At 38.9% G+C, this 27,846-nt stretch overlaps 2 protein-coding genes and 1 long non-coding RNA gene across 5 annotated transcripts; 2 read left to right on the top strand and 1 right to left on the bottom strand.

Moving 5' to 3' along the window:
- Nucleotides 1–39: 39 nt before the first annotated feature.
- LOC102711657 (transcription factor MYB3R-1-like) lies at nucleotides 40–9,596 on the top strand. Of its 2 annotated transcripts, XM_040529841.1 has the most exons (12): nucleotides 40–392; nucleotides 1,413–1,649; nucleotides 1,732–1,786; nucleotides 2,639–2,696; nucleotides 4,101–4,195; nucleotides 4,283–4,386; nucleotides 4,752–4,880; nucleotides 5,464–7,222; nucleotides 7,512–7,717; nucleotides 8,358–8,442; nucleotides 8,642–8,854; nucleotides 9,180–9,596. In XM_040529841.1, the coding sequence occupies exons 2-12, from the start codon at nucleotides 1,519–1,521 to the stop codon at nucleotides 9,312–9,314; spliced, it is 2,970 nt and encodes a 989-aa protein (XP_040385775.1). In that variant the 5' UTR covers nucleotides 40–392; nucleotides 1,413–1,518; the 3' UTR covers nucleotides 9,315–9,596. The 2 variants fall into 2 exon arrangements, with proteins under 2 accessions (XP_040385775.1, XP_040385774.1); XM_040529840.1 differs by having other exon boundaries at nucleotides 4,101–4,386.
- Nucleotides 9,597–11,132: 1,536 nt separating this feature from the next.
- LOC107305343 lies at nucleotides 11,133–12,717 on the top strand. Of its 2 annotated transcripts, XR_001551520.2 has the most exons (5): nucleotides 11,133–11,284; nucleotides 11,568–11,708; nucleotides 12,027–12,172; nucleotides 12,323–12,396; nucleotides 12,480–12,717. It is a non-coding gene; the product is annotated as an uncharacterized LOC107305343 (long non-coding RNA). The 2 variants fall into 2 exon arrangements; XR_001551521.2 differs by lacking the exon at nucleotides 12,027–12,172 and having other exon boundaries at nucleotides 12,480–12,682.
- LOC102717578 (disease resistance protein RGA5-like) lies at nucleotides 12,691–16,441 on the bottom strand. The gene is made up of 2 exons (XM_040529780.1): nucleotides 15,531–16,441; nucleotides 12,691–14,797 (listed from the first exon to the last, which is right to left on the bottom strand). Exons 1-2 carry the CDS (start codon nucleotides 16,361–16,363, stop codon nucleotides 12,703–12,705), a joined length of 2,928 nt encoding a protein of 975 aa, XP_040385714.1. The 5' UTR covers nucleotides 16,364–16,441; the 3' UTR covers nucleotides 12,691–12,702.
- Nucleotides 16,442–27,846: the final 11,405 nt, after the last annotated feature.

Raw genomic sequence — 27,846 nt, 5'->3', positions numbered from 1 at the left:
CAAAATTCCCCCCCCTGGCCTCCTCTTCCTTTCAAAAAAAAAAACACACAAAAATTCCCCCTGGCCTCCTCCCACGCTCTCAAATTTGAAATCGCAAGCGAGACGAGACGAAGACGAAGACGAAGACGAAGGGCAAGAGGCAAGAGCTAGGGTTAGGGGAGGCGATTTTGTTTCCGCCCGTGGATCGAACCCCGTCCAGGGAGCGGTGGGGGCGTATTGCAGCCGCCGCTCGCCGTGGCCGCAGCGGCAGCCCGTCGCAGAAGGATTCGGGGCCGCCGCCTCCCAGATCCACCCCTCCGGGGACCGCGGCTGCTGGACGAGGCGACGCTCCGCGGGGACCGGGCGGCGGCAGGCGTCCCGCCGCGACAAGGCTCGCCGTCGGCGGGCGATTGGTATCTCTCTCCCTCTCTCTGCTTGCTTAATTATTATTTGGGATGGTGGCTTATTTGGATTTGGATGCGGAGGAGGTGCAATGTGCGCGCGCGATGCGGTATAAACCGGACTTACGAGCCGAGATAATTCGCCTCATTAGATCTGCGCACTATCCATTTCTGCTAGGGCAAAGTTCATGGTGAAAATCAGACTCTTTTAGTGCCAAGTAAACCTGAAAACTAGACAATGCGAGCATCAGAGGCCCGTATGTCGGTGCATCTCCATGTCAGTTTGGGTTGGGGAAGTGTAGAGCACACTTTCACAACCAGCTTCTATCATCATAGCATAGGGCTGGCCTGTTTGGCACGGCTCTAGCTTCACCTCTTCTGGAGCTGGATTCTAACCAAATGGTTTCAGGTCCACACGAAATGAGAGTGGAACGGACTACAGTGATATCAAGAAATGGACTAGAGAAGTGGGGCTGGGTTCGAGCATGTGTCGTGACAGATGCAAAACACGCTAGACCAAACGATAACTTGCCTATTGCAGAAACGTTATACTAAATTTTGAAAGGAAAAGGCGGTACATTTTACCGCCCTAAACTATTTTGCTAGTGTGCTTAAGCTTAAGGCAAAGGCCCCTAAACCATTAGGGAGTAAAATTAACTTTAGTAGAACGTGCCAACAAATGATTTTGGTGCTTCAGTGATAGTGTAGAATAGTTTTATGATGCTAAGTGGACCTTTTTTTAAACAATCTATAGGTTGTGCGGCATACGGACTGCATATCAATCAACCACCTACATGTACATCTGGGTCAATTATGTGATTTTCATTTTTTTTTACAAAAGATGTACAGCGAGGGGATTGTGTACTGTAAGCACACTACCATCCCAGCTACTTTTTAAGCTAAAAGATTATATTCCTTTTAAATGAGTAAATTAACATTATTATGAGTGTAATCAATGTCCTCTATGTATTCCTGAACACTTCTATTATTACTTCTTGTGACACAATCTTCGTTTCTCCATTTCTATTGCAGCCTATGATATCCAATTTCTTGAAGCAACTCCTTGAAGGCCTTACTGAGGCTTGATAGTAATGATCCTTTTATCCCTTAGAGGTTCTTACATCAAAGTGAGGATTGAATGTCTTCACCTGTGATGGCAAGTGACACCGGAAAGGGTCCAGACAAGGGTGGAGAAGCTTCTGGACCTCCACCAGCTCCTCAAGAAGGTGAAATCAGCAATGAACCACAAAGGCGACGGCCGCTCAATGGGTAAACGGCTAAGAGCTCTTTTGATCATGGTAATGTATATTATACTAAATTTTATTATGTTTCTTTGTCCCTGTAACTTTAGGAGGACCACTGGTCCAACACGGCGTTCCACCAAAGGAAATTGGACCCCTGAAGAGGTATGGCATGTGAATATCATCTTGTGTTTCTGTTGACAAAGAGTCCTTTTCCTGTACAAATAATTAAAATGATGTTTGAAAATTGTATTTCATGTATTTTTAACAATGATTGACTGCAAAATATCTAGTGTGTTTACTGGCAAAGGCAAAGCCTTGGAATGTTTTAATATAAAAAAAATAATTTTAAAAACTGGCCCTTCCGTGGAGGCATTTGGATGGTTCATTTGGTGCTTTATTCCTACGAAGGAAGTTGAATTCAATATTTAGTACTCCTTCCATCCAGAAATATAAGGACATCTAGGTTTTGAACTTAATCCAACAATATAAGGACATCCTCAGTTCTGCACCTACCTCCTCATCTCAACCAATCACAAAAATCCCTTATTTAATTTTTCCACCTACTTCTCTATCTCAACCAATTACGACCCTCTCTTCTCTCAACCTTAATACGTCCAAAAAGTTCCGTATCTCCTTATATGGTTGGATGGGGGGAGTAACTTCTAGCATCAAAAGGAGCCATGTGCAATTTTAAGTCAATGAGTGGGTAGCATGTACTCTGACACAAACCATAAACTTCATTCATCTATCTTGTGATTTCTTTCTTTGTCCTGTTTCTGTTATATACTCATGTGCAATTCTATTCTAATTCTATGCCTTTTAAATTGCAACCAGCAGCATTTTGGTTCTGTTTTGTATATGCCTCTTAATGCCTCAGTGATACGTGAGCCTGGACTGATCTTATCATTCGCGCAATGCAAAATTTCAATTTTCCTAGATGTCCCAGATATAAATTTTCTTGCTTACTATCTGCTTACACTGTTTAACATTGTGCATATATGCTATTCAATGTAGGATGCCATATTGTCCAGAGCTGTTCAGACATACAAAGGGAAGAATTGGAAAAAGATAGGTATGTTCTTTGGATTCATGCATAAATAGGGTTGAAAACGGTCGGAAAACTACTTCTCCCATTTCCATTTCCATATTTTTTTGCTCTGAAACGGAAATGGATCAGTAGAGACAGAAACGGAAACGATATTGGCACTGCTGGAATTTTGGAAACGGGACTACTGAAATGGTAATATATCAATATCGGTCGAAAGTCGAAAACTTATGTTAGAAACAATATACTATAACATTATATATATTTGGCTAATGTATGACAGCACGAGTGCATGACCAATTAACCATACCACTTCATACACGACGATATGACACAAACTAAGTTTGACAATCAATATAAGATTGACAATATGACAAATTGACATAAGTTCAGCAATGTTCAACCATAGATCGCATCATCACAAATTTGAAGACACCACGAGTCCATAACCATGATACATGACGGGACCATGAGAGATTGACAGTTCACAAGTCCGTATTATATTAGTTCATGAATAAATGACAACATAATATCATAAATAGATGCAAAACATCAAAAGAGTAGAAGTCATACATGTGGAGGTATTTTTAGTTTTTGGATTTTTTTGGTAATTCTGGCCCAATATGGAATTCCGACAATAGGGTCAGAAAAGTGCTACCGTTTCCGGAAAATTTTACCGTTTCCATTTCCATTACCGGCTGAAAAGTTCGGTAGAAAGTGAAAACGACAGCCAGTATGGTCAGGATTCTCTATATCGTTTTCATCCCTGTGCATAGATGTGGAAAGTCATGCAAATTATTCTATTAGGCTATTTCCCTGGCCCTTGCTCTTTATCATTCTATTTTGAAGATAGCTTTTAGCTGTCATATTTTTATTTTATTACAATTTCTTTATAGTTGGATTTTGTATGCTTGAACATGTAAACAAAATATCCTTCTAAAATTCAATTCTACATCATTTTACTAAATTTTTTGAGAGAAGAAATATCATAGGAGAAGCACCATGAAAAGTGTGCCCTTTGGTTCTACTATATAATTCCAAATTGTATAGCCTATCATGCATATGTCAGATTCCCTTGGATTATTTTTGCACATTTGCTATATTTTTGCATATTCTAGTATGGCAACAGGCTGAAACAATATTTACATTTCTTATATTATGCAGGAGATACAGTGCATTTTTACCATATTGTTTGCAAGCCTACCTTTGTCCTACAGCTACTTAATGCTAGGACTTCATGAACCATGTAGCATATATTTTGTGTTTAATATTCAATGTTCTGCCAACTCATGCATGGGATAGCATTCTAATGTTTCATTAACTTACACTCTAGTCATGCTTTTTTGGTATTCTTTTTCATACCCTGTAGGTGGGATTCTTGTATATTGTTAAGAAAAATCCAAGCTGACAGATGACCTTTTAATTTTCCAGCGGAATGTTTTCCGGATAGAACCGATGTACAATGCTTGCACAGGTGGCAAAAGGTTCTAAACCCTGAATTGGTCAAAGGGCCATGGTCCAAAGAAGTAAGGATGCTATTCAATTTATTTTCATTTCTTAAATGGAAATATTGCTTAGTCAACTTACGGATGATGACTTGTTCCCTTTTTCAGGAAGATGACATCATTGTTCAGATGGTAAACAAGCTTGGACCAAAGAAATGGTCAACTATTGCTCAAGCTTTGCCGGGACGTATAGGAAAGCAATGTCGGGAACGGTAATGCTATCAAAGTTACTTATTTTATTTTATTTTCTTCCATTTAGCTTGCACCGAGAAAAATTGATATAAAAGAAATATCCTGGGACTCAACCGCTCAACAAAATAACTTTTCTGTACTAGCAACAACCGCTTTCTTCTAGTGGTTTTCTTTGGACATAGTTTCTTCATAGACCATATATGTTGTACAATGATGGCTGCCAAACCATGTGTTAGATTGTCAATAAAATTTATTTTAACAATACAGTATTTTGTAAACTATGCTAACTTTGTTTCTTATATTTCTTAATATGCATTTCATTATTTTTAATTGAATATCATTACTATGGATTGAATGCCTTAAATATGGACTATCTAATCTTCAGGTGGCACAACCATCTTAACCCTGGCATAAACAAGGAGGCATGGACACAAGAAGAGGAAATTACCCTCATACATGCCCATCGAATGTACGGGAATAAATGGGCTGAGTTGACAAAATTTTTACCAGGAAGGTAATGATCTTTTTGTTACGTAAGATCTGTTTGCAAACCTCTATTTATGATCTTTATTATCATGATGACTGCTATCACAAGGGAACACTTTTCTCTTATTTTCTTTCCAAGTTCTATTTTGTCCATGATAAGTTCCTAAACTGTTTTGTTCAGCATCCTTTCCACCTTCCTTTCAGACATAATTGGGAATCTTTGGTGTTACATACATTTAGGGGATATGGTAACCTAAAAAAGAAACTTAAGTCACTTTTGCTTTCGGAGAATAGATTGAGGATCTGGGTTCCATACTTCCGCTGAATGTGAAACAGATTTCACTGTGATAGCTCACCTTTATTTTTTGCAAGTGGACTTTTAAACTAATCTATGTTATTTTCAATAAAGTGCTACATGTGAAATGTATGTTTTACTGACACATCTATTGAAGCTTAGGATTCTTGCCTTCTCTAACTTTTATGATCTAATGTAGAATGATGTATAGGTACTTCTGCTCAATTAATTCATGTTATTATAAAAAAAGTAAAATAATGTGCTCTTTTAGACAGCTGAAATGATTGAACTTGTAAAATTCTATTTCCCATATCAGGACGGACAATGCAATTAAAAATCACTGGAACAGTTCAGTAAAGAAGAAGGTCGACTCATACATATCATCAGGTTTACTCGCCCAAGTCTCGTGTCTTCCTCTAAATGAATGCTCTGCACACTGTAATTCCTCACCTGGGATGACCCAACAAAGTGAAGACAGTGGTTGCTATGCTGTTCGAGAGGTTGAAAATTCATCAGGGTGTAGTCAATCATCACTCTCCAAGGTTTCTTGCTCCCAAGTGCACAATGCTAATGTGACATTGGGCTGTGATTTACAAGTAAACGCGAGTGTCGACAATAATGAAACACATGATTCTCAATCTTCTATGGGCCTTGAAGCATGCTATGCTTCTGTGGAGGCTGTTGCATCTGCTATTCCTGAGGTGCATTACCATGTTTCTTCCTGTAGCTTTGACCCAGATCAACACTTGCAAGAGGAGTTTGCTCATGGATTGAATCTGCACATGAGTATAGATGAAATGCCAAGTAATTCTAGTTTTGCAGACAACCAAACTATTTGTAGTATAGAAGATCATGAAAAATCAATGGAGCCATATGATGTAGCAGTGGAAATGCCTCTCGCTATTTTACCAAGTGGTGATTCTGGAGCTGAGCAAAAACTACATTTCATGTCCGAGGATGACTTCAACAGTCCTAATTGTCTGAAATCTGAAATCTGGCAGGATATTTCCTTACAAAGCCTTCTTTCTGAACCTGATACAGTTGGAACTGATTCTTTTTCAAGATCAAATCACCAATCGGATGTATATTCCTCAAAAGCAGATACTGAATTTTTAGCACCACCCTACCTGTTACAGACATCAAATTCTTCCAGTGTGATAGAGGCCACTTATGGGAAGAGTCTGCAGATGTCAATACCACCATCTCTTATCTGTTCAAATGATATGACTGATGCACCTTCTGATGCTATACCAGAACCAAAAGAAATACCCTTTTCTCATGTAGAAATGGTTACACAGTCTTCCAGTTCTTCTGGTGATGCTGAAATGTTTGCTAACCCTTGTAGTAGCAATGACAGGCATGCTCCTTCAATGATGGAAAGCATACCTGAATGTGGGCACCAACAGGCTACTAATGTGGAAGAACCTGAAGCCAGTATAGAGAGAGAACCATCGGTTACACAGAGTGTGACTGCACCGGTTGAACAGAAGGACGAGGGAGCCCTATTCTATGAACCTCCTCGTTTTCCAAGCATGGATGTTCCATTTGTCAGTTGCGATCTTGTAACCTCTGGTGATCTCCAAGAGTATAGTCCCCTTGGCATTCGGCAGCTAATGCGGTCAAGCATGAATATCTGCACTCCAGTGAGATTGTGGGGATCCCCTACACATGATGAAAGCCCAGACATTTTGCTGAAGAGTGCTGCCAAAAGTTTCATATGCACACCATCAATACTAAAGAAACGCCACAGAGATCTCATATCTCCGATTCCAGATAAAAGAATCGAGAAGAAATCTGGAACTGAAAAGTATTGTGGGGTATCAGACATGTCCTCTGTTGGCATTCAGACAAGTTTTATTAATGCCGCTAAAGATCATGCTGTTATAACTAAATCAGTTTTGCGTATTGAGAAACTTTTCTCTGATGAGAACAAAGAAAATTTGGGCAACAAAATAGAACAGGCGAAAGATGGACAGAGTGCAGGAAATGAGAAACATATCGATGAACAGGAAAGAGGGGAGCAACGTTCTGCAACAAATATAGCTACTACTTATGGTGATCTGCCAGACAATTTAGTAAGTACTTCCAGTTTTTGATGATATTAGCTACTTAGTAGTACCATATTTCTTTGAGGATAAGCACCTGCATAGTTTGTGAGCTGGAGTTATTGGAGTTTATCCAGTAACTGAATTAAATTTAAAATTATGCATCTTCAAGTAACCAAGTTAATGCCCTGAGTGTATCAACTGCTTTTAGCAATGTTGGCTTGGCATCTATGAAATATGGGGGTTGGGCTGACAAGGTCAAAATGGCAAATGAGTTTTGGTGATGATCTTGTTCTTATCTACACGTTATTTGATGCAGCAACCTGCAGGTATTCTTATCGAGCACAACAGTAATGATCTTGTTTCCCCATATAATGGCAAAAATGCCATGAATCAGAAGCTAAACACAAATAAGGAATCATCGGTGGTTTGTAAGGAGGGAGTGCCTGCTAAATCAAAGCCCACAGAACTTATTGTGGAGAAATCTTCACCATGCATAAATGTGGATTATGAATATGTGAACATGTAAGACTTCACACTTATCTCACATGTCCATTGTTGTTTTACATCAGATTCTTTTGTTTGGAATTATATTCAGATTACATGAAAATTAAGTCATGTTAACTTGTTATGTCTAATGGCAACTGATTTCTAATGAATGACGAGGCCTCAATTTTCGTGATATTAGCAAGCATCAATACATTGATTTCGTAATCCTGTATGCTTCTGAGGAGTTGTGAAGTCTGTTAAACCTAAACTTAAACTGGGATTTGCGGTTTTTCGTGTTTAACCTGGTTCAGTGATGGCATGCTTTACTTGCCTGGCATCTACTTAGATACTTAATCCAGCACAAAATTTACTTGTACTTGCCCATCCTTATGAAATTGGAATATCCCTTCAAGAGCTTCCATCTTTAGTCAGAAACTGAAACATTTTCTTATCAAATGAATTATCAAAAGCCTTTTAGCCACCACGTACTGGAATTAGCACATGCTATTTCATCCAGAATGTTGAAGAATATTTGAATCCTACAGATGAAGAATACATTTAAGATTATTAGGGAATTAAACTCGCTTGTTTCCAATTACTGAAGTCAGAAGAGATTGTTATTTGATCCTTGTCTTCTCTTTTGTCATTCTGAATCCTGAAGCGTTGTTCTTGTTAGATTGGCTGATACCCCAGGCATCAAAAGAGGACTGGAATCTCCTTCAGCATGGAAGTCCCCTTGGTTCGTAGATATGCAATTTCAGGTACATTTAGAGAGCTCTAGTGTTTGGAACAAGCATATAACTTGGTGGACTATGCCTTAACCTAAGCGGATGGAAATATACTTCTTATTGAGTTGTGCCTGAGTATTTTTTCATTCATCATTGATGCTGTAACTCGCTGGGGACTTTGCTTACTGTTGTTTTCTTTGGTTAACTTCTTGCGGTTATATTTTCCTCCCAGGGTTCATACTTCGTCAGCCCAGCTGATAGAACTTACGATGCGCTAGGCTTGGTGAAGCAGATAAATGTGCAGACTGCTGCTGCTTTGGCAGAGGCCCGTGAAGTGCTGGCAAGTGGCGGCCAATCTGAGAACAGAAACTCTGATAAGGAAAACATGGAGAATCGAAACACCAAGAAGGAGCCAGGAGCAACAATTTTGCAAGCAAAAATCATGGTTCGTATTGAACTGATTATTTTCGTTCGTATTGAACTGATTATTTTCATACTCCTATTTCGGTGGTTGAAATAAAAGGCCTTACGAGGCCCTGATTTTACTGTTTGCTGTTCTAGTGTCTCCTATTACTGTAATATTCTTTAGCTATGTAGCTCTTGCAAATCTTGGTTATAAGTGGCCAAACAATGGCAGTCGTTCTTTTTTCGTATTTTTGGTCAACTGTAATGGTTTTGATCAATTTTTATCCACATTGAGGATAAAGTAACCATGCCATCGTTTAACTGCATTGTCAGCACTGATCATAATTCAAATGCTTATTTTACAGGCCGAGGGGAGAATCCTGGATTTCAACGAATGCACCACACCTGTAAGATCATCAGACAAGAAAGCTGGCAGCAATCTGGGAAGGTCTCTGAGCTCACCTATTCCTTCCTCCCATCTTCTGAAAAGTTTCCGATAGGTAGATATATATACTTGAGACCTGGCTGTAACAATCATCATGTGAAATTGTGAATGCTCTTGTTCATTACCGTATTCTTTGTCACTATTACCGTAAAGAAAGCTGCTTCTTGTGACTGCTATCTAATTCAGCCCAGAAGCTAGCTTCCAAAAGGCAGCAGGATCCTTGGGCTGTTGAAACTGTATTATTTAATTTAATTTTAATTTATTCCTGCTCAACATTTGACATTCCAGACCAATTTTGTGTAGGCCTGATTCAAAGTGGCATAGCGAAGCCATTTGGAAATTGGAACTAATGTGGCTACCGTATGCTTTTTTTCTGGATTGCAGTAGCTTTAATTCAATATTATGCCATATAAAACCAAGATTGATACAGTATTTGCTCATGCTTTTTATGTCGATAGAAAAATCACGTTTGCACGTCCAGTCAAGACATTAGCCCTCTGAATGCTTGGAACTTGGGACTGTATATAGCTGAAAGCACGAAAACTTGTTGCAAGATAACAACAGGAAGACGTGGCATTATGACCAGAATGTCGCTGTGAGTAACTGTTCTGAACATTTTAAACCAGAGCTGCCGTGATACCTTTTTTCTTTCATCTGGTCACCCTCCAAATAAACGCAAGTATCACATGTTTTTATAAGATTATATTTGTCCTAACGTCTTAAAATAAGTTTATCTTTAAGCAATTATTGCATCGAAGTTTATGCGAGTAGAGAGCAAATGCATTGCAACTATAGAAAACAATTGTATCGATAGTTAATAAAGTGGAGGCCCGGAGGGTATAAGTAAGATGGGTAAAAATGAATTATTTGGGACAGAGCGAGTGAATTTTCTTATCCTTTTTCATCTTTCACGAGCAACTGGATCATGAGCAATAATACAACGGGCAAAGGGGTGGGTTTAATGGGTGAAAACACCCATGCGTCCGCTAACCTGCACAAACCAATCTGTATCTTAAGTCTATGTATATATATTTTTTATTCTTTATGTTTGTACACATTAGAAATTATAAACAAAAAAAATATAAATTATCTAGTAGAATAAAATGAACAAAAAATATCATATTTGGAAAGATGTTTCTACAAATAGTATACACTATAAAATGTATATATAAATTTTGTATATAAAAAAATCTGTATATGTAAAATTTATATATAAAAAATTTGTACCATTCGTTTCAGAATAAGATTATTTTTATAGACACTCTAGTTTGTCTCAAAATAAATTCATTTCAAGAGTAATCATTGTATTGCAGTTTGAAAAAAAACAAGTAATAAATACATTGAATAAATAAACTAGAGTACAGTTGTATTGAAATTTGATATAGTAGAGGATATTTTAGTTCTTAAACTTTTTTAATGGTAGGTATGTAATAAATAAACAATAAATTTATTTTGGAACGGAGCGGGAGTACATATATAAAGATACGTTGGCTTGGGTCAAGGAGCGCACGAACATTTTTCTAGCCCTTTTCTGCTTTGGAGGGAGAGATGGAGGAAATTAGCCAGTGAGCCCGCCCCGTCGCAGGGCCTGGTGCTTCGGCCCACGTAGGTTGCGGGCCGACCGCAATTTATTTCGGAACCAAATTTCGGACGAAATTTTCAAACATGAATTGATTTTAAATTAAAATTCGATCGAATTTCTGAAATTTTAATTTTAAATTAATAATCCATCAACTTCCTAAATCAACGATAACAACAAGCACATTTGTATTCATAAAGTGCATAAAAAATAAAAAAAAAAGATTGCAACAGTCCAACCGAATTTGTTTGGCCGAAATACACTGGCTGCGGGACCTACCGATAAACCCGGAATTTCGGAAATTTCGGTCTGAAATTTTAAACACTCGCGACCCTACTGGCCGCGGCCGGAGCTAGGGTTCCTCCTCGCCGGGGGGAGGGAGGGAGGGAGAGCGGCCGGCGCCCGGGCTACCAGCGACACGCTCGTCGTCTCCCTCCTCGTCAGAGGTCGGTTGCTTTGAGTGGGATGCCCTAGTATTTATTGGATCCTTCTCTCTCAACATTAACGTCGTGGTGTAATGCTATAGCTAAAATCAGGGGAGACGGAGACATCAGGGTTTGCTGTGCTTTTGCCGTCATGATTTGGTCACGAAAGTTGTTACTGTTGTTTTGATTGATCATGTGGCTGGCTTATTTGGTTACTTGATCCGGTTGTCTCTGCAAGAATTTAGGGGAATTTGCCTTGGCTGTCTGTCTGACATGGTGTTATCTTCCTGTTTCACCATTGCAGCGTGCTGGAGCTGCATTTCACAAGAGATCTGAACGAACCTGCAACGTTGTTTTACGGGCCAGTCTCAAGCATCCAGAAAATATGCCCTTGTTCTGATCAATAGGTCGAAGCTGAACCTGGAAATGACTTTTCTGCTCTGAGGTGTTATTTCCTAGTACTTTTCAATTTTCGAATTTTCTGATTCAGGATTATCTTTTCCTGTCTGCTTTCTTTACTGATTTGAGATTATCAATGTATCATTCATGTTGGAAACTATACTCCTGATGATCTCCTTACCGTAATGTGTGTGTAAGAATGTTTTATTACAATACTAGAATAGTGCCTAGCTACCTTTTAATTGCAATGGATACCAAATTAATATACCATATATTCTAAACTAAAACGAATGAAAATAATCCTGACAGAACTGCATACACAATTCATGTAACATCAATTGACACCTGATACACACATGTGCAGAGCAGAGGATGCGATACTTTATGAAAGACATTACAAATGCTTTCAATAGCTTTGTGAAACATATCCACAAAAGAATCCCTGAAAGAAAGGGGATGGATATGGAGCACACCATTACAACCACCACCTCCCTTGAATGAGTAAAGATGGTTATTACTTCTTTCATTGCAACTCCAGTGAGCATATGTGAATAGTTCATCTACTTCACCTCACTTTGCCCACAGTGTTCTTAAGCTTATATTACTTTTATTTCGTATGGACAAGAACTGAATGCATGCTTATACTTTTTAACATGTCAGAGATTCAGAATGCTCCTGATATAATGGATATGATAGCAGAGATGCTGAATTCTTTATACCCTGGAAACAGAGAGGTACTAAAAATACCCTAATCATGCTTTTAAACTCAAGCTGCATAAAAAACTGCACATATTAACTTTAGTTTCCCAAATTGCAGTTGCAGAGAATTCATTAATCTTGGCTTCTTGTTTTATTTTGAGAAGAATAACTTCACCCACTGTATATTTCCCTCTGCCCCTCTCATCCTCTCAATTCTCCTACTCTCATGTTTTGAAGCTTGAGCTCTCCCATGGTTGATAAGCTCCTCGACACATTAACAGAACAAGAACAGATCTTGCTAGCAAGTAAACAACAAGTACAGATACATTGCACTAGAAGTCCTACTTACATGCAACTGTTTCCATATTGATTTTACAACAGTTCACGTGATCAGAGAGAGAACGAATCCTTGGGAGCAAGGTGAATGCCGGGCGACTCGGGAGAGCATTAGCAGCGTCATGGAACACACCCTTGACCAGCGCAGACTTGCCTTTCATTGATTCAGATCCTGCAACAGCAGCTGTTGACGGTGCAGTCAACACCCGTATCTCCTCGAGGTGTAGGAGGTGTTCAAGCCCAACAGGCGTGGCCTCATCCCACTCCCACGGATCAAGCCCTAGCAGCAGCCGCTTGAGCTGGGGCATGGCACCTGCCCCAAACTCAAGGTGTGACATCCTGCTAGCGTCGAAGCAGAAGAACCGGAGACCCGCGAATCCGGTGGAGCCTTCTACCATGATCTTCCTCTCTTTTCCCGGGATACTGATAGTACTGGATGTAACAATGCGTAGACTTAGATGGATGAGGAAGGGTAGCCTTGTGCCAATCACACTAACATCTTCCTGGAGTATGTGCTTCGCGCCAATTGCCAACTCACGGAGGCTGTGAAGCTGTCCAATCCATGTAGGAACCTTGGAGAATGTCCAGTCTAGCAGATCAAGCTTCTCAAGGTTTGGGAAAGGAGGTGACAACCAGCTGCTGATCACATCAGCACAGCAGCTAAGGCTGTTGGACCTCACGCAAAGCACTCGGAGGTCACTGAGTTTCTCCAGGGAACAGCTCAGAGTAGCCATCCATCCCGGCGTAGTGAATTCTGCGTCTCCTTTGCTGCATTGGAGGGACAAGTCTGCGAGACCGGTGAGCTCGCTGAGGCCATTGATGTTTTCCAGTGAGCTCACTGGCAGGTTGAAGCCGTGCAAGGTACGCAGCGATTTCACCTTCGCGATCCCGTCCGGCAATCCGCCCTTGTGCTGCCGCAACACCAGATGGGTCAGTCGCGGCAAATCGATGACGTCTGATATTGATGGAATGCTGCAATCTGATACCCAGGGCAGCTCCAAGGTTTCCAGATGTTGCAGCCTCCGGATCTGACCAGGTAACACTATGGAGACCTGTGATGGTATGTCACCATCCAGCAGACATTCCTTGCACTCAACCTTCAAGTATCTCAGCTGGGACAGTTGGTTGATGCCAGTGAGGTCGATGACCATCTCTCGTAGGAAGAACTCAAGGAACAACACCCTCAGAAACTTGAACTCCAGCAATGGAGGTATCCACTTCGATCCTCCAAACACAGCAAGAGAACGAACCTGTGACACTCTCCTGGTGATGCTCATAGCCATTTTGTCATCCACCACACCATTCAAGTCAATGGTGAGTCGGCGAATCTTATCCTGCCCTTCTGTCGACGCCCGTGGATCCTGTATCACAGTGATAAAGTTATCCTCCTTGCACCTCATCAGAATCATGTCAAGCATCATATCATGGATTTTGCAGTGGGACACTTCGGTGTAGTAGCCGTGATAAGGAAGCTGGATCATGCTTCTGTTCACCAGCTCATTGAAGTAGCTCTCTGCAACAACCAAAGCATCTTGCCCAGGAGAGTGACTCACAAAGCCTTCTGCTACCCACCTCTTAATCAGCTCAACCTTGCTAATCACACAGTCCTCTGGGTAAGCACCAAGATAAAGAAAACATGCCCTGAGATGATGGGGCAGGCTCTTGTAGCTGAGTTCCAAGATATGCATCATGTCTTCCAAGCTGCACTTTCTTGCAAACTTGTTAGTGGCTAGAGAGCTTTGGATGTACTCCCACTGCTCCTTCAATCTTGCCGGCTGACAAGCTAAAATACTGGCCACAGTAACAATGGCAAGAGGCAGTCCACCACACTTCTTCAATATTTTACATGAAACTTCTTCCAAGTGAGAAGGGCAATAATCTTTAGACCCAAATATTCTGTTAAAGAATAGTTCTCTTGAGTCTTGGGCACTTAGGGGCTTCATGTTATGGATGCATCCATAGTCACTGGAACATGTCCTAGCCACATCCCCATGTCTTGTAGTTATTATAACTCTGCTGTGTTGATTATTTTGTGGGAAAGCACAAGATATAATATTCCATGAAGGAACATCCCACAAGTCGTCAACTACAATGAAGTACCTACAAAAACATTTCCCATTGGGGTACACATTAAACTGCATGGATAATTAATTAGACGCTCGCTTTTAAATAGATTTAGCTATATATGAAATCTTGTGCAATAGGAAACTAGATGCTACAATACATTCATATTCATCTTTATATTTCAACAGAAGACTTGTATTAATATACAGCAGTTTTTCTAATATATTAATGTAGAGTATCAAGTAAATAATCGAACAATTAATCTGAGTTTGGCGTATTTATTGACAGAAGAATCATCACAGGTGACCATATAAAATACATAAAGGCATAAAATAAAATGACATAAATGTACACCATTCATAGATAATCCTTGGAAAATGAAGTCTAATTCATTTGAGTCTATTTTTATTTCTAAAACTGGTCAAAATAATTACTTCATCTGTGATGTTTTGGCTCTAACTAGATTTATCCATGAATATGTTTTATATATTTGGTCTAGATTTATTAGTATCCATTTGAATCTGGATATGACCAGAGGATCTTATAATATGGAACGGAGGCAATACATGCATAGCAACGGGTATTAGATTTTTAGAACATGAATTCTATCTTTTGTAGAAATCTAAACATGCTCATACATATGTTGACCAAGTACTAGATTAGGAGCAAAATAATTATTTTCCAAAAAAAATAATTTAATTGATAAAGAGCGGTCACGAGATGTTAATCCCTAGAAATTAACCCAAGTAAAACTAATAAGAATACCTACCTCTTATCCAGTAGATATTCCCGGAGGCTGTTGATGAGGTCTTGCACCCCACAAGCATGATGAGAGGGGTGCTGCTTGAGCTGTAGCAGCACACTCGTGAGCAGCCTCACCATGTCTGGTCTCTGAGAGACAGACACGAACGCCTTGCAGCAGCCGAACTGCACCCCAACCTCACGGTACACCTGGCTAGCTAGGGTGGTCTTGCCCAGGCCCCCGAACCCAACGATGGACATCACCTTCAGCCGCTTCTCCTCCTCGTCCTCCTCCATGACGAACCTGGCGAGCTCCCTCTTGGGCTCCTCGATGCCCACGAGGCTCGCCGCCTCCCGGTAGAACGCCGATATGCGAGGGTCGACGGCCGTCGCCGGCGCGGCGGCGGCGGCGGCGCAATGTGAGGCGGCCTTGTACCTCTTACGCCGGTCGTGTATGTCGTGGAGACGGGTATTGAGATCCTTGATCTGCCATGCGGCCCTAATGTGAGCCCTGCAGGTGGTGAGGAAATGGGAGGCCTTGCCGAGGAACCCGGCGGCGGCGCCGCCGGTGACGCCGGCGGTGAACTCGTCGATGCAGTCCTCGATGTCGTAGGCCATCTCCCTCACCTGGTCCCTCCAGTTCTTGGCCTCCGGGTCGAGTTCATCCTGGGCGTCGGCGTCGTCGAGCTTCTCGAGGAGGGCGCCCATGGCGGGCAGCTCGTCCCTGAGGAAGAGGATGTCCCTGCTGGAGACGCCCAGGAAGCTGGTGGTGAGCATGTCGCCTGCCATCAGCTCCCTCAGTTTCGCGACGACGGCGTCGATCACCCCCTTGTACGCGCTCACCACCATCGTTGACGGCATGCTGGATTCGATCTCGCCTTGCCACTTTTACTTTCTTATTTTGGTTTCTGCAAATTACATGAAAGGTGCTTATTTTGTTAGGACAAAATTCAGGTGCTTGCAATTATTGGTACTAATCGGCTTGTGCTTGTGATGATTAATTAGACCGAGCAACAGATGTTTTCAAATAGCAGCCAGTACTAGTAGAAGCATGGATCCAGGGAGTCGTAGGAAATTAGGTGGCATTCTTTCTTTTAAGGTTGAATTAGGTGACATTCTGAACAGATTGTTCGTGGATAAAAAGTTGAAAACTGATAGTTCCTCTCTCCGTTTCTTTTTTGACAAGGTTTATTTGTGTTTGATCATTTATCTTGTTTATATTTTTAAATATATAAAATTATAAGTCATAATTAAAGTACCTTTTGACGAATAATCATAGATCCATAAGTTAATGATATCAAATAGAAAAATCAAAAGGAATATAATATAATCAAATATACTACGTCTTTTTACTCTTATAAACATTCTCAACGAGATGGCTGGTGGCAGTGAATTTTTCACCTACACGCTAACTCCTAGATTTTTAAATTATAAATATATGTTAACCATCTACACTAACTCTCTATTTTCATGAAAATAAAAACTATACAATGAATAGACTTATATGTCAGTAACAAATATACGCATTAATTAAGAGATGATACATGTCAAAAATAATATTAATAACATGGTAATAATATTTTTTTAATAAAATTCCTTTGCAATACATAGGCAATATGCTAGTATTCTAAAATATAATCATTTCTAAGTTACATGGTAGAGATTATGGTTATGGAGAAAATACTTTGGTGCTCAATAAATATTGAATAAAGGGAGGTTGGAGGGTAGGTAGGTGGGGGTAATATGCGAAGAAATTTGAATACAAAGTGATTTTACAAATGATTATATTTCATAATAAGATTTAGATCATATAAAATTTTATATTTCGAAATCGAGGGAGGGTTTGATTATGTGGAAGAATTAAATACTGCACGTTATAAACCTGCCAACAAATCTGCATACAAGAAAAAGGTCTAAGCAAATAATACGGTAGAAGAAAGTTTGTAAGGAACAGTAGTATCCGTATTCATACAAGTGTGTAGCAAATAATATAGGTGACAATAATCTGCTAAATAATCCGAACAGAACGCCACTTAGTCGATAATTAACTTGCAGGAAAGAAATTAACCAGCAGCTCAAAGGCCAGAGCTACGTACCTGCTGCCCTGCACTTGCAACCAGAGGCACCCAAAGCCATCGTTCATTTGGTCTGATATATATAGAATTTTTTTGCAGAAAAAAAACCGAGTCTTTGTTTTTTTTTTTGGAACTTTACAAAATTAAAATCACGAAGTCTGGGACTGACGTTGTTGACGGGCACAGGCGTACGGATGGTTCCGACAGGCAGCTCTAGCACTAGTCTTCTTGTAATTATGATTTCTCGAATATTATATGCAGAGATGGTGTCTTGAATTGTTTATTATATAATCAAAATTATTTTGTTAGAAATAAATTCCAGCAACAATGTCGCAATTGTTAAGCATATGTTAAGCTGGTAGGTGGTGAATAAAGCATTATATGTGATGGCGGAACCTCTTATATTTTAGAATTAATTAGAGTAAAAAAATCCTTATAATATTATACAACGGAGGGATTAGACTAGGTAGGTATCAGAGACCATGTAATATTGGTGCATGATGATCAGAGGTTAATTGGTGTGTCCGCTGTAATTGTAATTCTCCTGATGCACGCTATGATTGATTGTTGATTGAACATTTAATTTAAATTGACATTGGTTACAAGGTGGCATCTTAATTAATACTCTCTCCGTTTCATAACGTAAGGTATTTGACTTTTTTTCTCATAATATTTGATCATTTGTCTTATTCAAAAAATTATGAAAATATCATTTATTTTGCTTGGGACTTACTTTATTATCAAACGAACTTTAAGCACGACTTGTCATTTTTTATATTTGTACTAAATTATTAAATAAGACGAATGATCAAACTTGCAACCACAAAAGTCAAACATCTTACATTATGAAATGGATGTAGTAGTGTATTTTAAATACGAGTAAAATCTTGGAAGTATTTGTTTCACGACGACTCGAGTAACATCTGTTTACATCATCTTTTCTAACATTGGTAACTAAAAATAGAGAAGTTATCCCGAAAAGAATCCCGAAACACATGATATTTTAAAGTAAGGGACTCTAAATATAGTGACCTTGGAGAATAATTATTTTTTATTTTAACTTTCTGCAATGAGAGAGGAGCTCACATAGGAATATTGCTATGGATAACCTTAACCTTAGAGCTATGCCATAAGGAGTAAATTTGTTTTTTACATCTTTTCAATGTATACGTGGCCTTTGGTTCTTCATGTTAAAAAGATAAATAAAAATTAACCTTTTGTGGGTGCCAGCTTATGGCCAATAAAGTTAAATAAAAAATATACTTAAACATTATAGCACTTGCCATAAATGTGGGTTCTACCTTATGGTCACTATGTGTTTCAAGCATTGAGGATGCCCTAAGATATCTGCTGAATGCTTCTCCTGACAGTATTGATTGATTGATTAATTAAGTTAAAAGCTTTTTTTATGTGAAACAAAGTAAGAAAAATTAGATGCTCATAACATACACTGGCCACTATGAAGTGTGAACGCGCATACGCATATCCAACCCCAATGAGCACCTCTGAAGGCCTTTCATTCATATCTTGAGATTAACGTCGTCAAGTGCTTAAAAAATTAATTTACTATAAATACACACTACAGTAGGTTAGCCGTATGTAAGCGGCCTAAACATGCCTATGCAGACAGTTGGCCGGTTCGCCTTATTCTTTTCATCTATGATAATAGGCCTCTTTGCAGGTTGGCCGATCCAACCGCCTGCGAAGTGTCATCATTATCCTAGTCGACTGATTATCTATGATAATCGATCTTCATAGGCGGTCCTCAGAGGGCTGCCTGCCTACAAAGATAGGTTATCATAGACACTCAACTAGGTTAACCGTTTACGTATAATATGCTTGGACAAAGAAAAATTTTTTTCCACCATTTTAATGTTTTTTTGGGTCATAAATGGTGCACATATTATTAAATAAAATTCTAATGTATAATCAAAGTTCACAATATAAATAGATAAAACTTTTTTCAAACAAAGAAATATATTATATGAAATTCACAAATTCGATTACAAACGGTCTTTGCTTTTTTGGGTAAAAATATTCATTTATTTTCCTGGTCACACCATTCCAATGTCTTGTATTTGTCCTTTGCCATCACGCCTTTCTCATCAAAAAATTTCTCAAGATCGTTGCAACTATCTCGGTGGAGGAAATGTCATATGTCGGCACAAAGATTGTTTAATGTTGTGTCATTAAAGGGTTGTGCTATAGTGATATTCGAACAACCTATAAAAGAAACACATATTATTATTGAATAGCGAAGTGCATAATATGATCGTTTCATTTGAATTTAGATGTTTTGGTTCTGTAATATATCTCCTATTTACTCTAAGCATCTCGCATATGTAGTATCCACATAGGATCAAACCTGATGGTTGCTTAAAACACTTGAAGAAATATAGTTTAAATTAGACATGAATTGATGCAAAGATGAAATAAGGATTTAAGTGGTTCATCATTACTTGCCATTTGCATTTAACTAGAAATTCTCTGTTTGGGTCCACCACTACACCTCCCTTTGATTTTTAATAATTGTAAGAGCTATTATTAATGAACTAAATAACATTTACTAGAAACCAATGTAAATATTTGTTAAGAAGTAATGTCAAAGTTCAGGTGTGGACTTACAAATTCTTAATGGTGAGTATTTCCTTATATCTTTCTTTATCGTAGTCCACTGGGTTAAGGACTAGTGCTAATCATTCTTTGGATATATAATGAGTAAAATGTTTAGTATATATAATGAAAATATAATCCAAATATTCTCAAAGATTGCATGTATGACTTGCTCGAAATTGTAGGGAGTAAATATGACATTTTTCTGTCGGTAAGACAGAAAGGCTCTTCCCATGTATATACCGCTTGCTCCCCCAGTGTCTTGTCCTTCAACTCCACGTTGTTTTTACTAAGTAGAACTGTGTTGTGCATTGGCAATCCTGCATGGGTCAAGGCACCCGATCGGTTCTCCCATCTGTTCAGTGTCATGAAATTGGGAGATATAGTAAAAAGATTGAGAGATAATCCATAATTTAGTTTTTTCATGGGCAATTGGTAAATAAAAAATTAGTTAGTCACTTATAGGCACCATGTACCAACGATATTAATTTTCATTCTCTAAAAAGTGTAGAGGGAATGAAGCTCTCTCAAGTCGATCAAATATTGCACGTGAGGTTCAACCATGAAGGTATTTTCTAGGATTTTAACAGTTATATATTCAAGTCCTTTCTTACTCGCCTTCAAGTACCATTTATGAAATTAACGCATTTGCCATGGTAGTTCATCCAATATGTGTTTGAGCAAAAAGGGCTTATCCTTAGTTGTCCTTCAGGACATCTATGTATATAGACCCATGATTATGAGTCTTCTTGCACATTAAGCACTTATTCTATTCCTTTGTTAATGGTCCTGCTTTAAATTACTTCTTCCCTTGAAAGCCCTGATCACGATCCTCTTTTTGTCTTGGTCAATAGACTTTGGGTCATACTTCAATATCTTGTTGGGGATTATTTTTATCCTTGGGTAGGGATGGCTCCTTGATAACTGACATTTTCTCAGATATACATGGTCACTTAATTTTGGGGCCAGTGGAGTAGACTCCTTGGGTGGAGATGGCTTCTTGGGTCAGGATTGCTCTTTCGTTGAAGGATGGCTCCTTGGGTGGACTTGCCGATGGAGATGGTATCCTAGGTGGGGATGAAGGATGGGGTTGGGATGGAGGACTTAGTGGTGGCAGTGGCAACCCATGTGGAGATGTTAGAGCTAGGGCAACAACGCTCGTTGGTTGGTGTCTACATATTTATACTCAAATTACAATTTATGTGTAAATAACAAATAGAGTATACAAGACGTGTATTAAATCTAAACCTAATGAATTAGAATAGATGATATTGACACTGTGGTCTCCAATGAACCGATTGATCTATGAGGATAATATCATGACGGTGCCAGAGTATGAACTGGTTGACCGCATCTCCAAGTATTTCAATACCCCCTAGCGTTGCGATATCAAGCTCTAGCTGTGAGTGCTCAAAGTTCAGATTAGCCACTTAAACCCGGCCATACTCTTCTAGAATTGGAGTGGAGTGAAAGGTACGTCCGAGTATCGCTAGGCCTGTGGCTAGTTCCTTGGTATTTCTGGCCCTACCAATGGGTATAACGAGCTTGCAAGGTCACGGGCTCGTTATGTCATTGGCCTAAAAAGTGTTTTTTTTTTATGCTGAGCTGATACTTTTTTGAATTCTCCCTACCTACTATGGTTCCCTAGGAACTTGGTTCTGATTGCCCCAAAGTAAGCCAAAAAAGTATTGTGTCACTTATTCTTTGTACCTGTCTAGCATCTTGTACGACATGATGTCCTTACGAAACCCAAGCCTCCAACTAGTGGACGAAGATATCCGTCTTACGCGATCAGAGTGTTCAGGGGTACCCATGGTCTCTGCCAACTAGTCTATGTCGCGCCTCGACACAAATTCTCCATTTTTCTCCTTTTCTATGATGTCGTGGAGAGTGATGGTTACCTCTTGGATCTACGAGTTCTCAAATATAAGTTCTACTTCCTCATTCACTTGCCCACTACTTCTGCCCAAAACCTGTTTTTACTCCTCATCCAACCCATCCACTTCTAGTGATTTACCTTTAGCCTTAAACTTCTCTTCTGTGGCTCTCCATTTGTCTACATAGCCATCACATTTAGTTGAGCCTAACCGATGTAGGTTGAACATATTTTTGCTCTTCTCGTTGACTTCTTTCAAGGTCTTCTTTGCAGCAAATCAACCCCAATGAGCTTGTGATATCTTTGGCTTGTCATGGAAAGGTGACCGATTCCTCTACACGTCCTTCTTATTAAGATCATACTTCCATGACCTCCTTCAAATGCCCATAATTTTAGGGCGTACTCTTTCCCTATCATTTCTATATTTTTAGGATATTTCAATATTTTCTTCAGCTTAGTCCATAACAATTCCTTCGCCCCAATAGATACATCTATGTCCCATAGCTAAGCATTGATTGGTGCAAAATTCCTGACAAGAGAGCTGCATGAGTTGCTGAACTTGAGACTCGCTATGGGTGGCTTCATTGGCTTCCCGCATCTATCAATATCTCTCATATTGTATTGGGCATCTGGTATCTTATTCGTCTTACGTTTTCCACATCTCATCTTCTTACTGCTGGTAGTAACCTCTTCGCTCCGATCTTTTCGCTCTACAGAGGTGGCATTATCGGCCTGCGCGGCTTCAGCATTGTCGTCTTGTGCTATGGTAGAGACTTTCTATTTCGATCATCATGGTTTCTCCTGCTCGATATAAACTGTTCTAAGTTATTTCAAAAGAACGAAATAACTAATAGTAATGGTAAGCACGTAATTTGTGACTTACAACTTTTGCGCTCAAAGTGTACTCTGGATCGTCCTCATTCACCGTAGTCCTCTCTAGTTGTAACGCATGATGAGGATTGCTAGGCATTCTCTAGGATTCACTTGATGATTCTGCATCTTGAGGAACATTGACTGCTTATAATGTTGTAGTCTCTAGGACCTCGACGGTAGGCTTCGCCATGTCCTTATCGGAGCTCCATTGTAATATGTCTAACCTATAAAATTCCGTAACACTTACATATCAAATAACAAGAGAAACTTAATTAAATAAACAATTTCCCATGATATGGATGATTTAGCACGATTAAACAACGGAGACATTGTTTATACATACATACATACCGGTGAATTTTGCAAGATATGTAGTGATTCGCAGGACGAATCAAGCCATGTTGTGTGACAAAACTAGTTCGTCGTGTGACACAACCTGGTTCATCGTGCAAATCTGTAATTTTCTCGTGAAATTCATTATTCAATACATAAAATACGTTCAACACCTAAAATACTTGAAAATTCATGTTTTTATATTTGTTAAACATATTTATGTTTGTAAATACTTAATAAATAGAAATCAATGGTCAATGCTTCATTTAGTTTTGAAGGTCATGTCCATGTCTAAAATAACATGTTATAGGACTAAAATCAATGGGACTATGAGAGCAACTGATCTTATTTGTTAGAAGATTATATGGACAAAATGTACCTAAACTATACCATCGGCCCCTACTTATGAATGTCTATCTAGTGCGCAAACTTGCGATAGCAAACCACACATAACAATATAATAACCCTCACTATTGGTGGATATATAGATTGCAAATACTGCTTAATTTGGGGGCATATATGTATTGTTTGTAGGTTATGAATTGGCAATGATCACATTTACTTATGTACTATTAAATTTCCCAAATTATGGAAAGTAATTAGATTTTTATTGGAAACCATATACATAAATATATCATTTCAAAGCGACATGTCATTGCTAACTTTCCCTAGCAAGAGAAAAACATTCAAGATACTCGATGTCACACACACCAAGCTTGATCCCGACCCTATTGTTCCCATCTCCAGATGTAATTACAGCAAAGCACCTACAACATACACAACCCCACCAACATAAAATGATCTAGATCACTTGGAGACAACAACCTTTCCTTTGATCAATCCATACATCTAGCTAGCACAAAGATTGATTGAACTCTAACAAACTAATTAAACTGAACAAATTACAGGGGAGAAAAGCATGAAAGTCTTTCAGGAATAACAATGTTGAAGACTTGAATGTGATTCAATCCTGTTGTTTCAAGTTTTTCTAGAAAGCCATTACATGGGAGAGGGGTGGAGGCTCACCTGCTGCAGTCGACAATGGATGGTGGGGTGGGTATGATGTCAGGGCGACACCGCGACCGGCGGCGGACAACGAGGAAGAGAGATGTCGGTGGGCTGTTTGGGGAGGCCTTGATGGATGGCGGTGGCGATCGTTCAAATTTTCAACAGCCTAACGATGGATGAAAATGTGAGTGCACTTGTGAGAATTTCTAAGTCACTTCCCAAACCCTATTTAGGGAAATGTATTTCAGAGGCTATCAACTTTGCATCCCGCTTGTGATAATCTTTATCACATGCGAGCGGCTCACCCATGATAGGCATTACTGTAGGCAGGTGCCTTACAAGACCGCTTGCTATAGATGTTATCACATACGGCCTGCTAATGTGCCTGCCTGCGACAATCTTATGTGTCTGCCTGCGATAAAGATTATGGCAAACGGGCCACAAAGCTAACCATCCATGATGAAGCCACAAAGGCCCACATTTCAGTGAGAGATTTATTGCAATTTATTCAAGTAAATTGCAAGTTTGATAAAAGAATAATCTTAATTTTATCTTTCCTACTACATTAAATTCAACTACAGTACAACTTATACATAATTAATTTAAATAAAATGTAAGTACATTGGAAGTTCATATTGAAGTGATAATTACACTATCCTTTATCTAAAGTAAATTAAAATATCTTTTCATTCAATTTAAACATGATACAAGCAAGCTGCAAATAGCGTAATCTTTTTAATTAATATACATCGAGAGTACATATCGAAAAAATTACAATGGGAGTTCATATTGAAGTGATCCTGACACTGACCTTTAACTTATTTGCTGTGACCATTGTTGTGCATATAAAGACTAGATTCTTTGTTGATGGTTTGCTCCATGCGCTTAATCATACATGAAAAATTGGTGAATAAGTTCATTCTGGTTGTACTCTTCGATATCTTCAATGTTGTCGGCACCTATTATGCGTTGCTTCCTAGATACAAGGATGTCCTTATTGTCGTTTGCAGGGTCAGGTACTTAAAAAACCTATGGAACATGCTTCGCGAGTACCCATGGATCATTTTTATGGCCTACATTGCTCTAGTCAACAATAGTCAAACTAAACTTATCCAAGAATATCTCATTCAATTGTTTTACCGACTTGTATCGAAATACTAGGATCTAAATGTTTACGCGATAGTCAGGTATCCATATCTCATTTACAAACCCATAGTACATGATCTTAACACAAGACGTGCCTATTGCTTCGACTTGCACTATACTATTCCATATCGTAATCTTCTTGTCCTTAGCCTTTGTGTAGAATGTGTACTTATTTATATCATATTTTTATCATGATGTGATTAGATTGGATAGGCCAATTGCTAATCTTTGTAGGGTTTTTGTCTTCATAAAATCACCATTGGGAATATTTTGGTTCTTCAACCATTTAGGTAAACAACACTTTTGTTCTTTCGTGACCCATTCTGCACAGCGACTAACATTACTATATCTAATGTCTTCCATGTTTTTCTCAATCAAAGGCTCGACAATAGTGAGCTGTTGCAGTACACTGCCATGTGACTGCCATATAGAAGTTGGTGTCCTTGGACGAATCCATTCTTTGATTCTACCCACCCATTCCTTGTGTTCAATACCCTAGAAATACTACGAGGAAAATTGCTACAATGGTATTTCGTGCGCTTGCGGATTTATTTGTGATATCATACAATGTCAATAGAAATCTAGGTGAAAAGGTTGTACATGGTGAGCAGCATTGGCCAAGTGCTATATGAACTGCTCAAGTCCTCAAAAGGATTCATCCTATTTATGCTATAAGCGAACTAGACATTCCTTGGTACACTAGCGAATTCTAGGTACACCGCATCAATGTTCTTCCACTATCAGGCATCGGCTGGGTGACTAAGCATTCCACTAGACTTGCGGTTGTCATGGTGTGACCTCATAAGCTCAACATCTTGAGGGTTGTGAGAACATATGCCTTATATGCTCCTTCATTGACAAGTATCAAATCAACATGGATAGAATTTTCCTCTTTTTGTGTCCTAATGACTTGGTATCATCCACATCAACTTCAAGGGACTCGTTGAAACTTTTATATCAACCAACACCAAAGGTTGGACGACTATCAAGGTCTACATACTCCTTGCGGTATAATATGAAATGATTCACACACACGTGTATCCTTTCAACACCAAGCAACAATGGACATACCAGTTTCTTCGTTTGATATATGTTGGATGGTAAAAGTAGGAAGCAATTCATGAAACAACCCCAACAAATCATTCAAACTTCAATTGAACCATCCATTGTTGGCCTTTAATTTTCATAGTTCAAGCACCAAACACAATATTGTAAAATCCTTTTCACACCTCTTTGATTCATCATATAGCATATCCTTCGCTACCTTCTACAATGCCTCATAATTATCGAACCCTTTCTGGTTCGGCGTGATACAACATATACTCCAAGTCTAATTCATCGACCACACCATATGTATCATCAGGGCGAATGGGACCATTTGGATCCATCGTCTTAACTCTATTGTCTTCAATTGTAAAATCTTTAGTCATTGCCCATAACAAAAGTGAACCATGTTCACCATGACATGACACAAACATTGTCTTTTATGAACTCCGCTTCACTAGATGTGATCTTATTAAATCGATACTTGATTAGGCTTTCTGATTCCTTAAATCTATGCATGGATACATATTTGCTTCATCTTCTCTTTCAAAGCATGCCTTTTGGCCTACAGCAGAAATTTGTTCACTTCTGATATGTACGATGGATAAAATTTTGTCGTATCATACATCCATGCCCTATCCACATATCGGATAATATATGCATTTAATTAAAATTAAAATTACAATATAAAAATTAACAAAATAATATGTTTCGTTCTAGAACGATGTGATTCATGTGAATGGCTTGTTTTGTTGCGCAAAATGGTGTGGTTCATGTGAAAAAATCATTTGTTCATGCAAAACGGTGAGTTTCATGCGATACGATTTGTTTGTAATGTGAAACGGTGTGCTCATGCGTAACCTTGTTTTTATCGTGCCTAAAAGTTTTGCTTCTGCCATGAGATTCTTCAATTGAAAGCTAATACTCGTCTCTAAACTATATTTATGTCTACCATCAAATTAAAGACTAGAAAATATACTACTAATGGTTGACAACTATATATGAATATATATGAAGTAAATTGTACTCATGAAACTATTTTAACCATGCTAAAATATTACAAAAATAGCTCATAGGCGCTAGTTTCTATGAATCTGGCTGACAAAATTTTTTTAAAAAATGGCGGCTATAGAGGATGAATACACGTATCTATCCTTATATTAATTTAGACCAAATAATACAACATTAAAATCTTACCCCGTATGCCACTATTGTTTTGTAGAGAAACTTCATGTGAAAATGACATGGGTCAGTAAAAGTGGTTGTGCATTCATCCCACGTAAGAGGACTGCTTGTGACAAAAGAGTTGGTCGGGGGCGGCTTGCTAAAGTCATTTGTTGGGATAAAGGTGCTTCTTGGTAGGTTATATAAGGCCT

This window comes from Oryza brachyantha, chromosome 12, assembly GCF_000231095.2.
Source record: "Oryza brachyantha chromosome 12, ObraRS2, whole genome shotgun sequence".
Classification (NCBI taxonomy): Eukaryota; Viridiplantae; Streptophyta; class Magnoliopsida; order Poales; family Poaceae; genus Oryza; species Oryza brachyantha.
The sequence above is the reverse complement of the archived record's forward strand: the minus strand, read 5'-3'. Positions and strand labels throughout refer to the sequence as shown.

What these genes read in the sequence shown, in the direction of transcription:
- LOC102711657 (XM_040529840.1), top strand. Translation starts at nt 1,519, where the DNA reads ATGTCTTCACCTGTGATGGCAAGTGACACCGGAAAGGGTCCAGACAAG. An exon ending in AGGCGACGGCCGCTCAATGG is followed by an intron (nt 1,650 to 1,731) that starts GTAAACGGCTAA and finishes CTGTAACTTTAG; the next exon opens with GAGGACCACTGGTCCAACAC. An exon ending in GGAAAGCAATGTCGGGAACG is followed by an intron (nt 4,387 to 4,751) that starts GTAATGCTATCA and finishes TCTAATCTTCAG; the next exon opens with GTGGCACAACCATCTTAACC.
- LOC102717578 (XM_040529780.1), bottom strand. Translation starts at nt 16,363, where the DNA reads ATGCCGTCAACGATGGTGGTGAGCGCGTACAAGGGGGTGATCGACGCC. An exon ending in GAATATCTACTGGATAAGAG is followed by an intron (nt 14,798 to 15,530) that starts GTAGGTATTCTT and finishes ATGTTTTTGTAG; the next exon opens with GTACTTCATTGTAGTTGACG.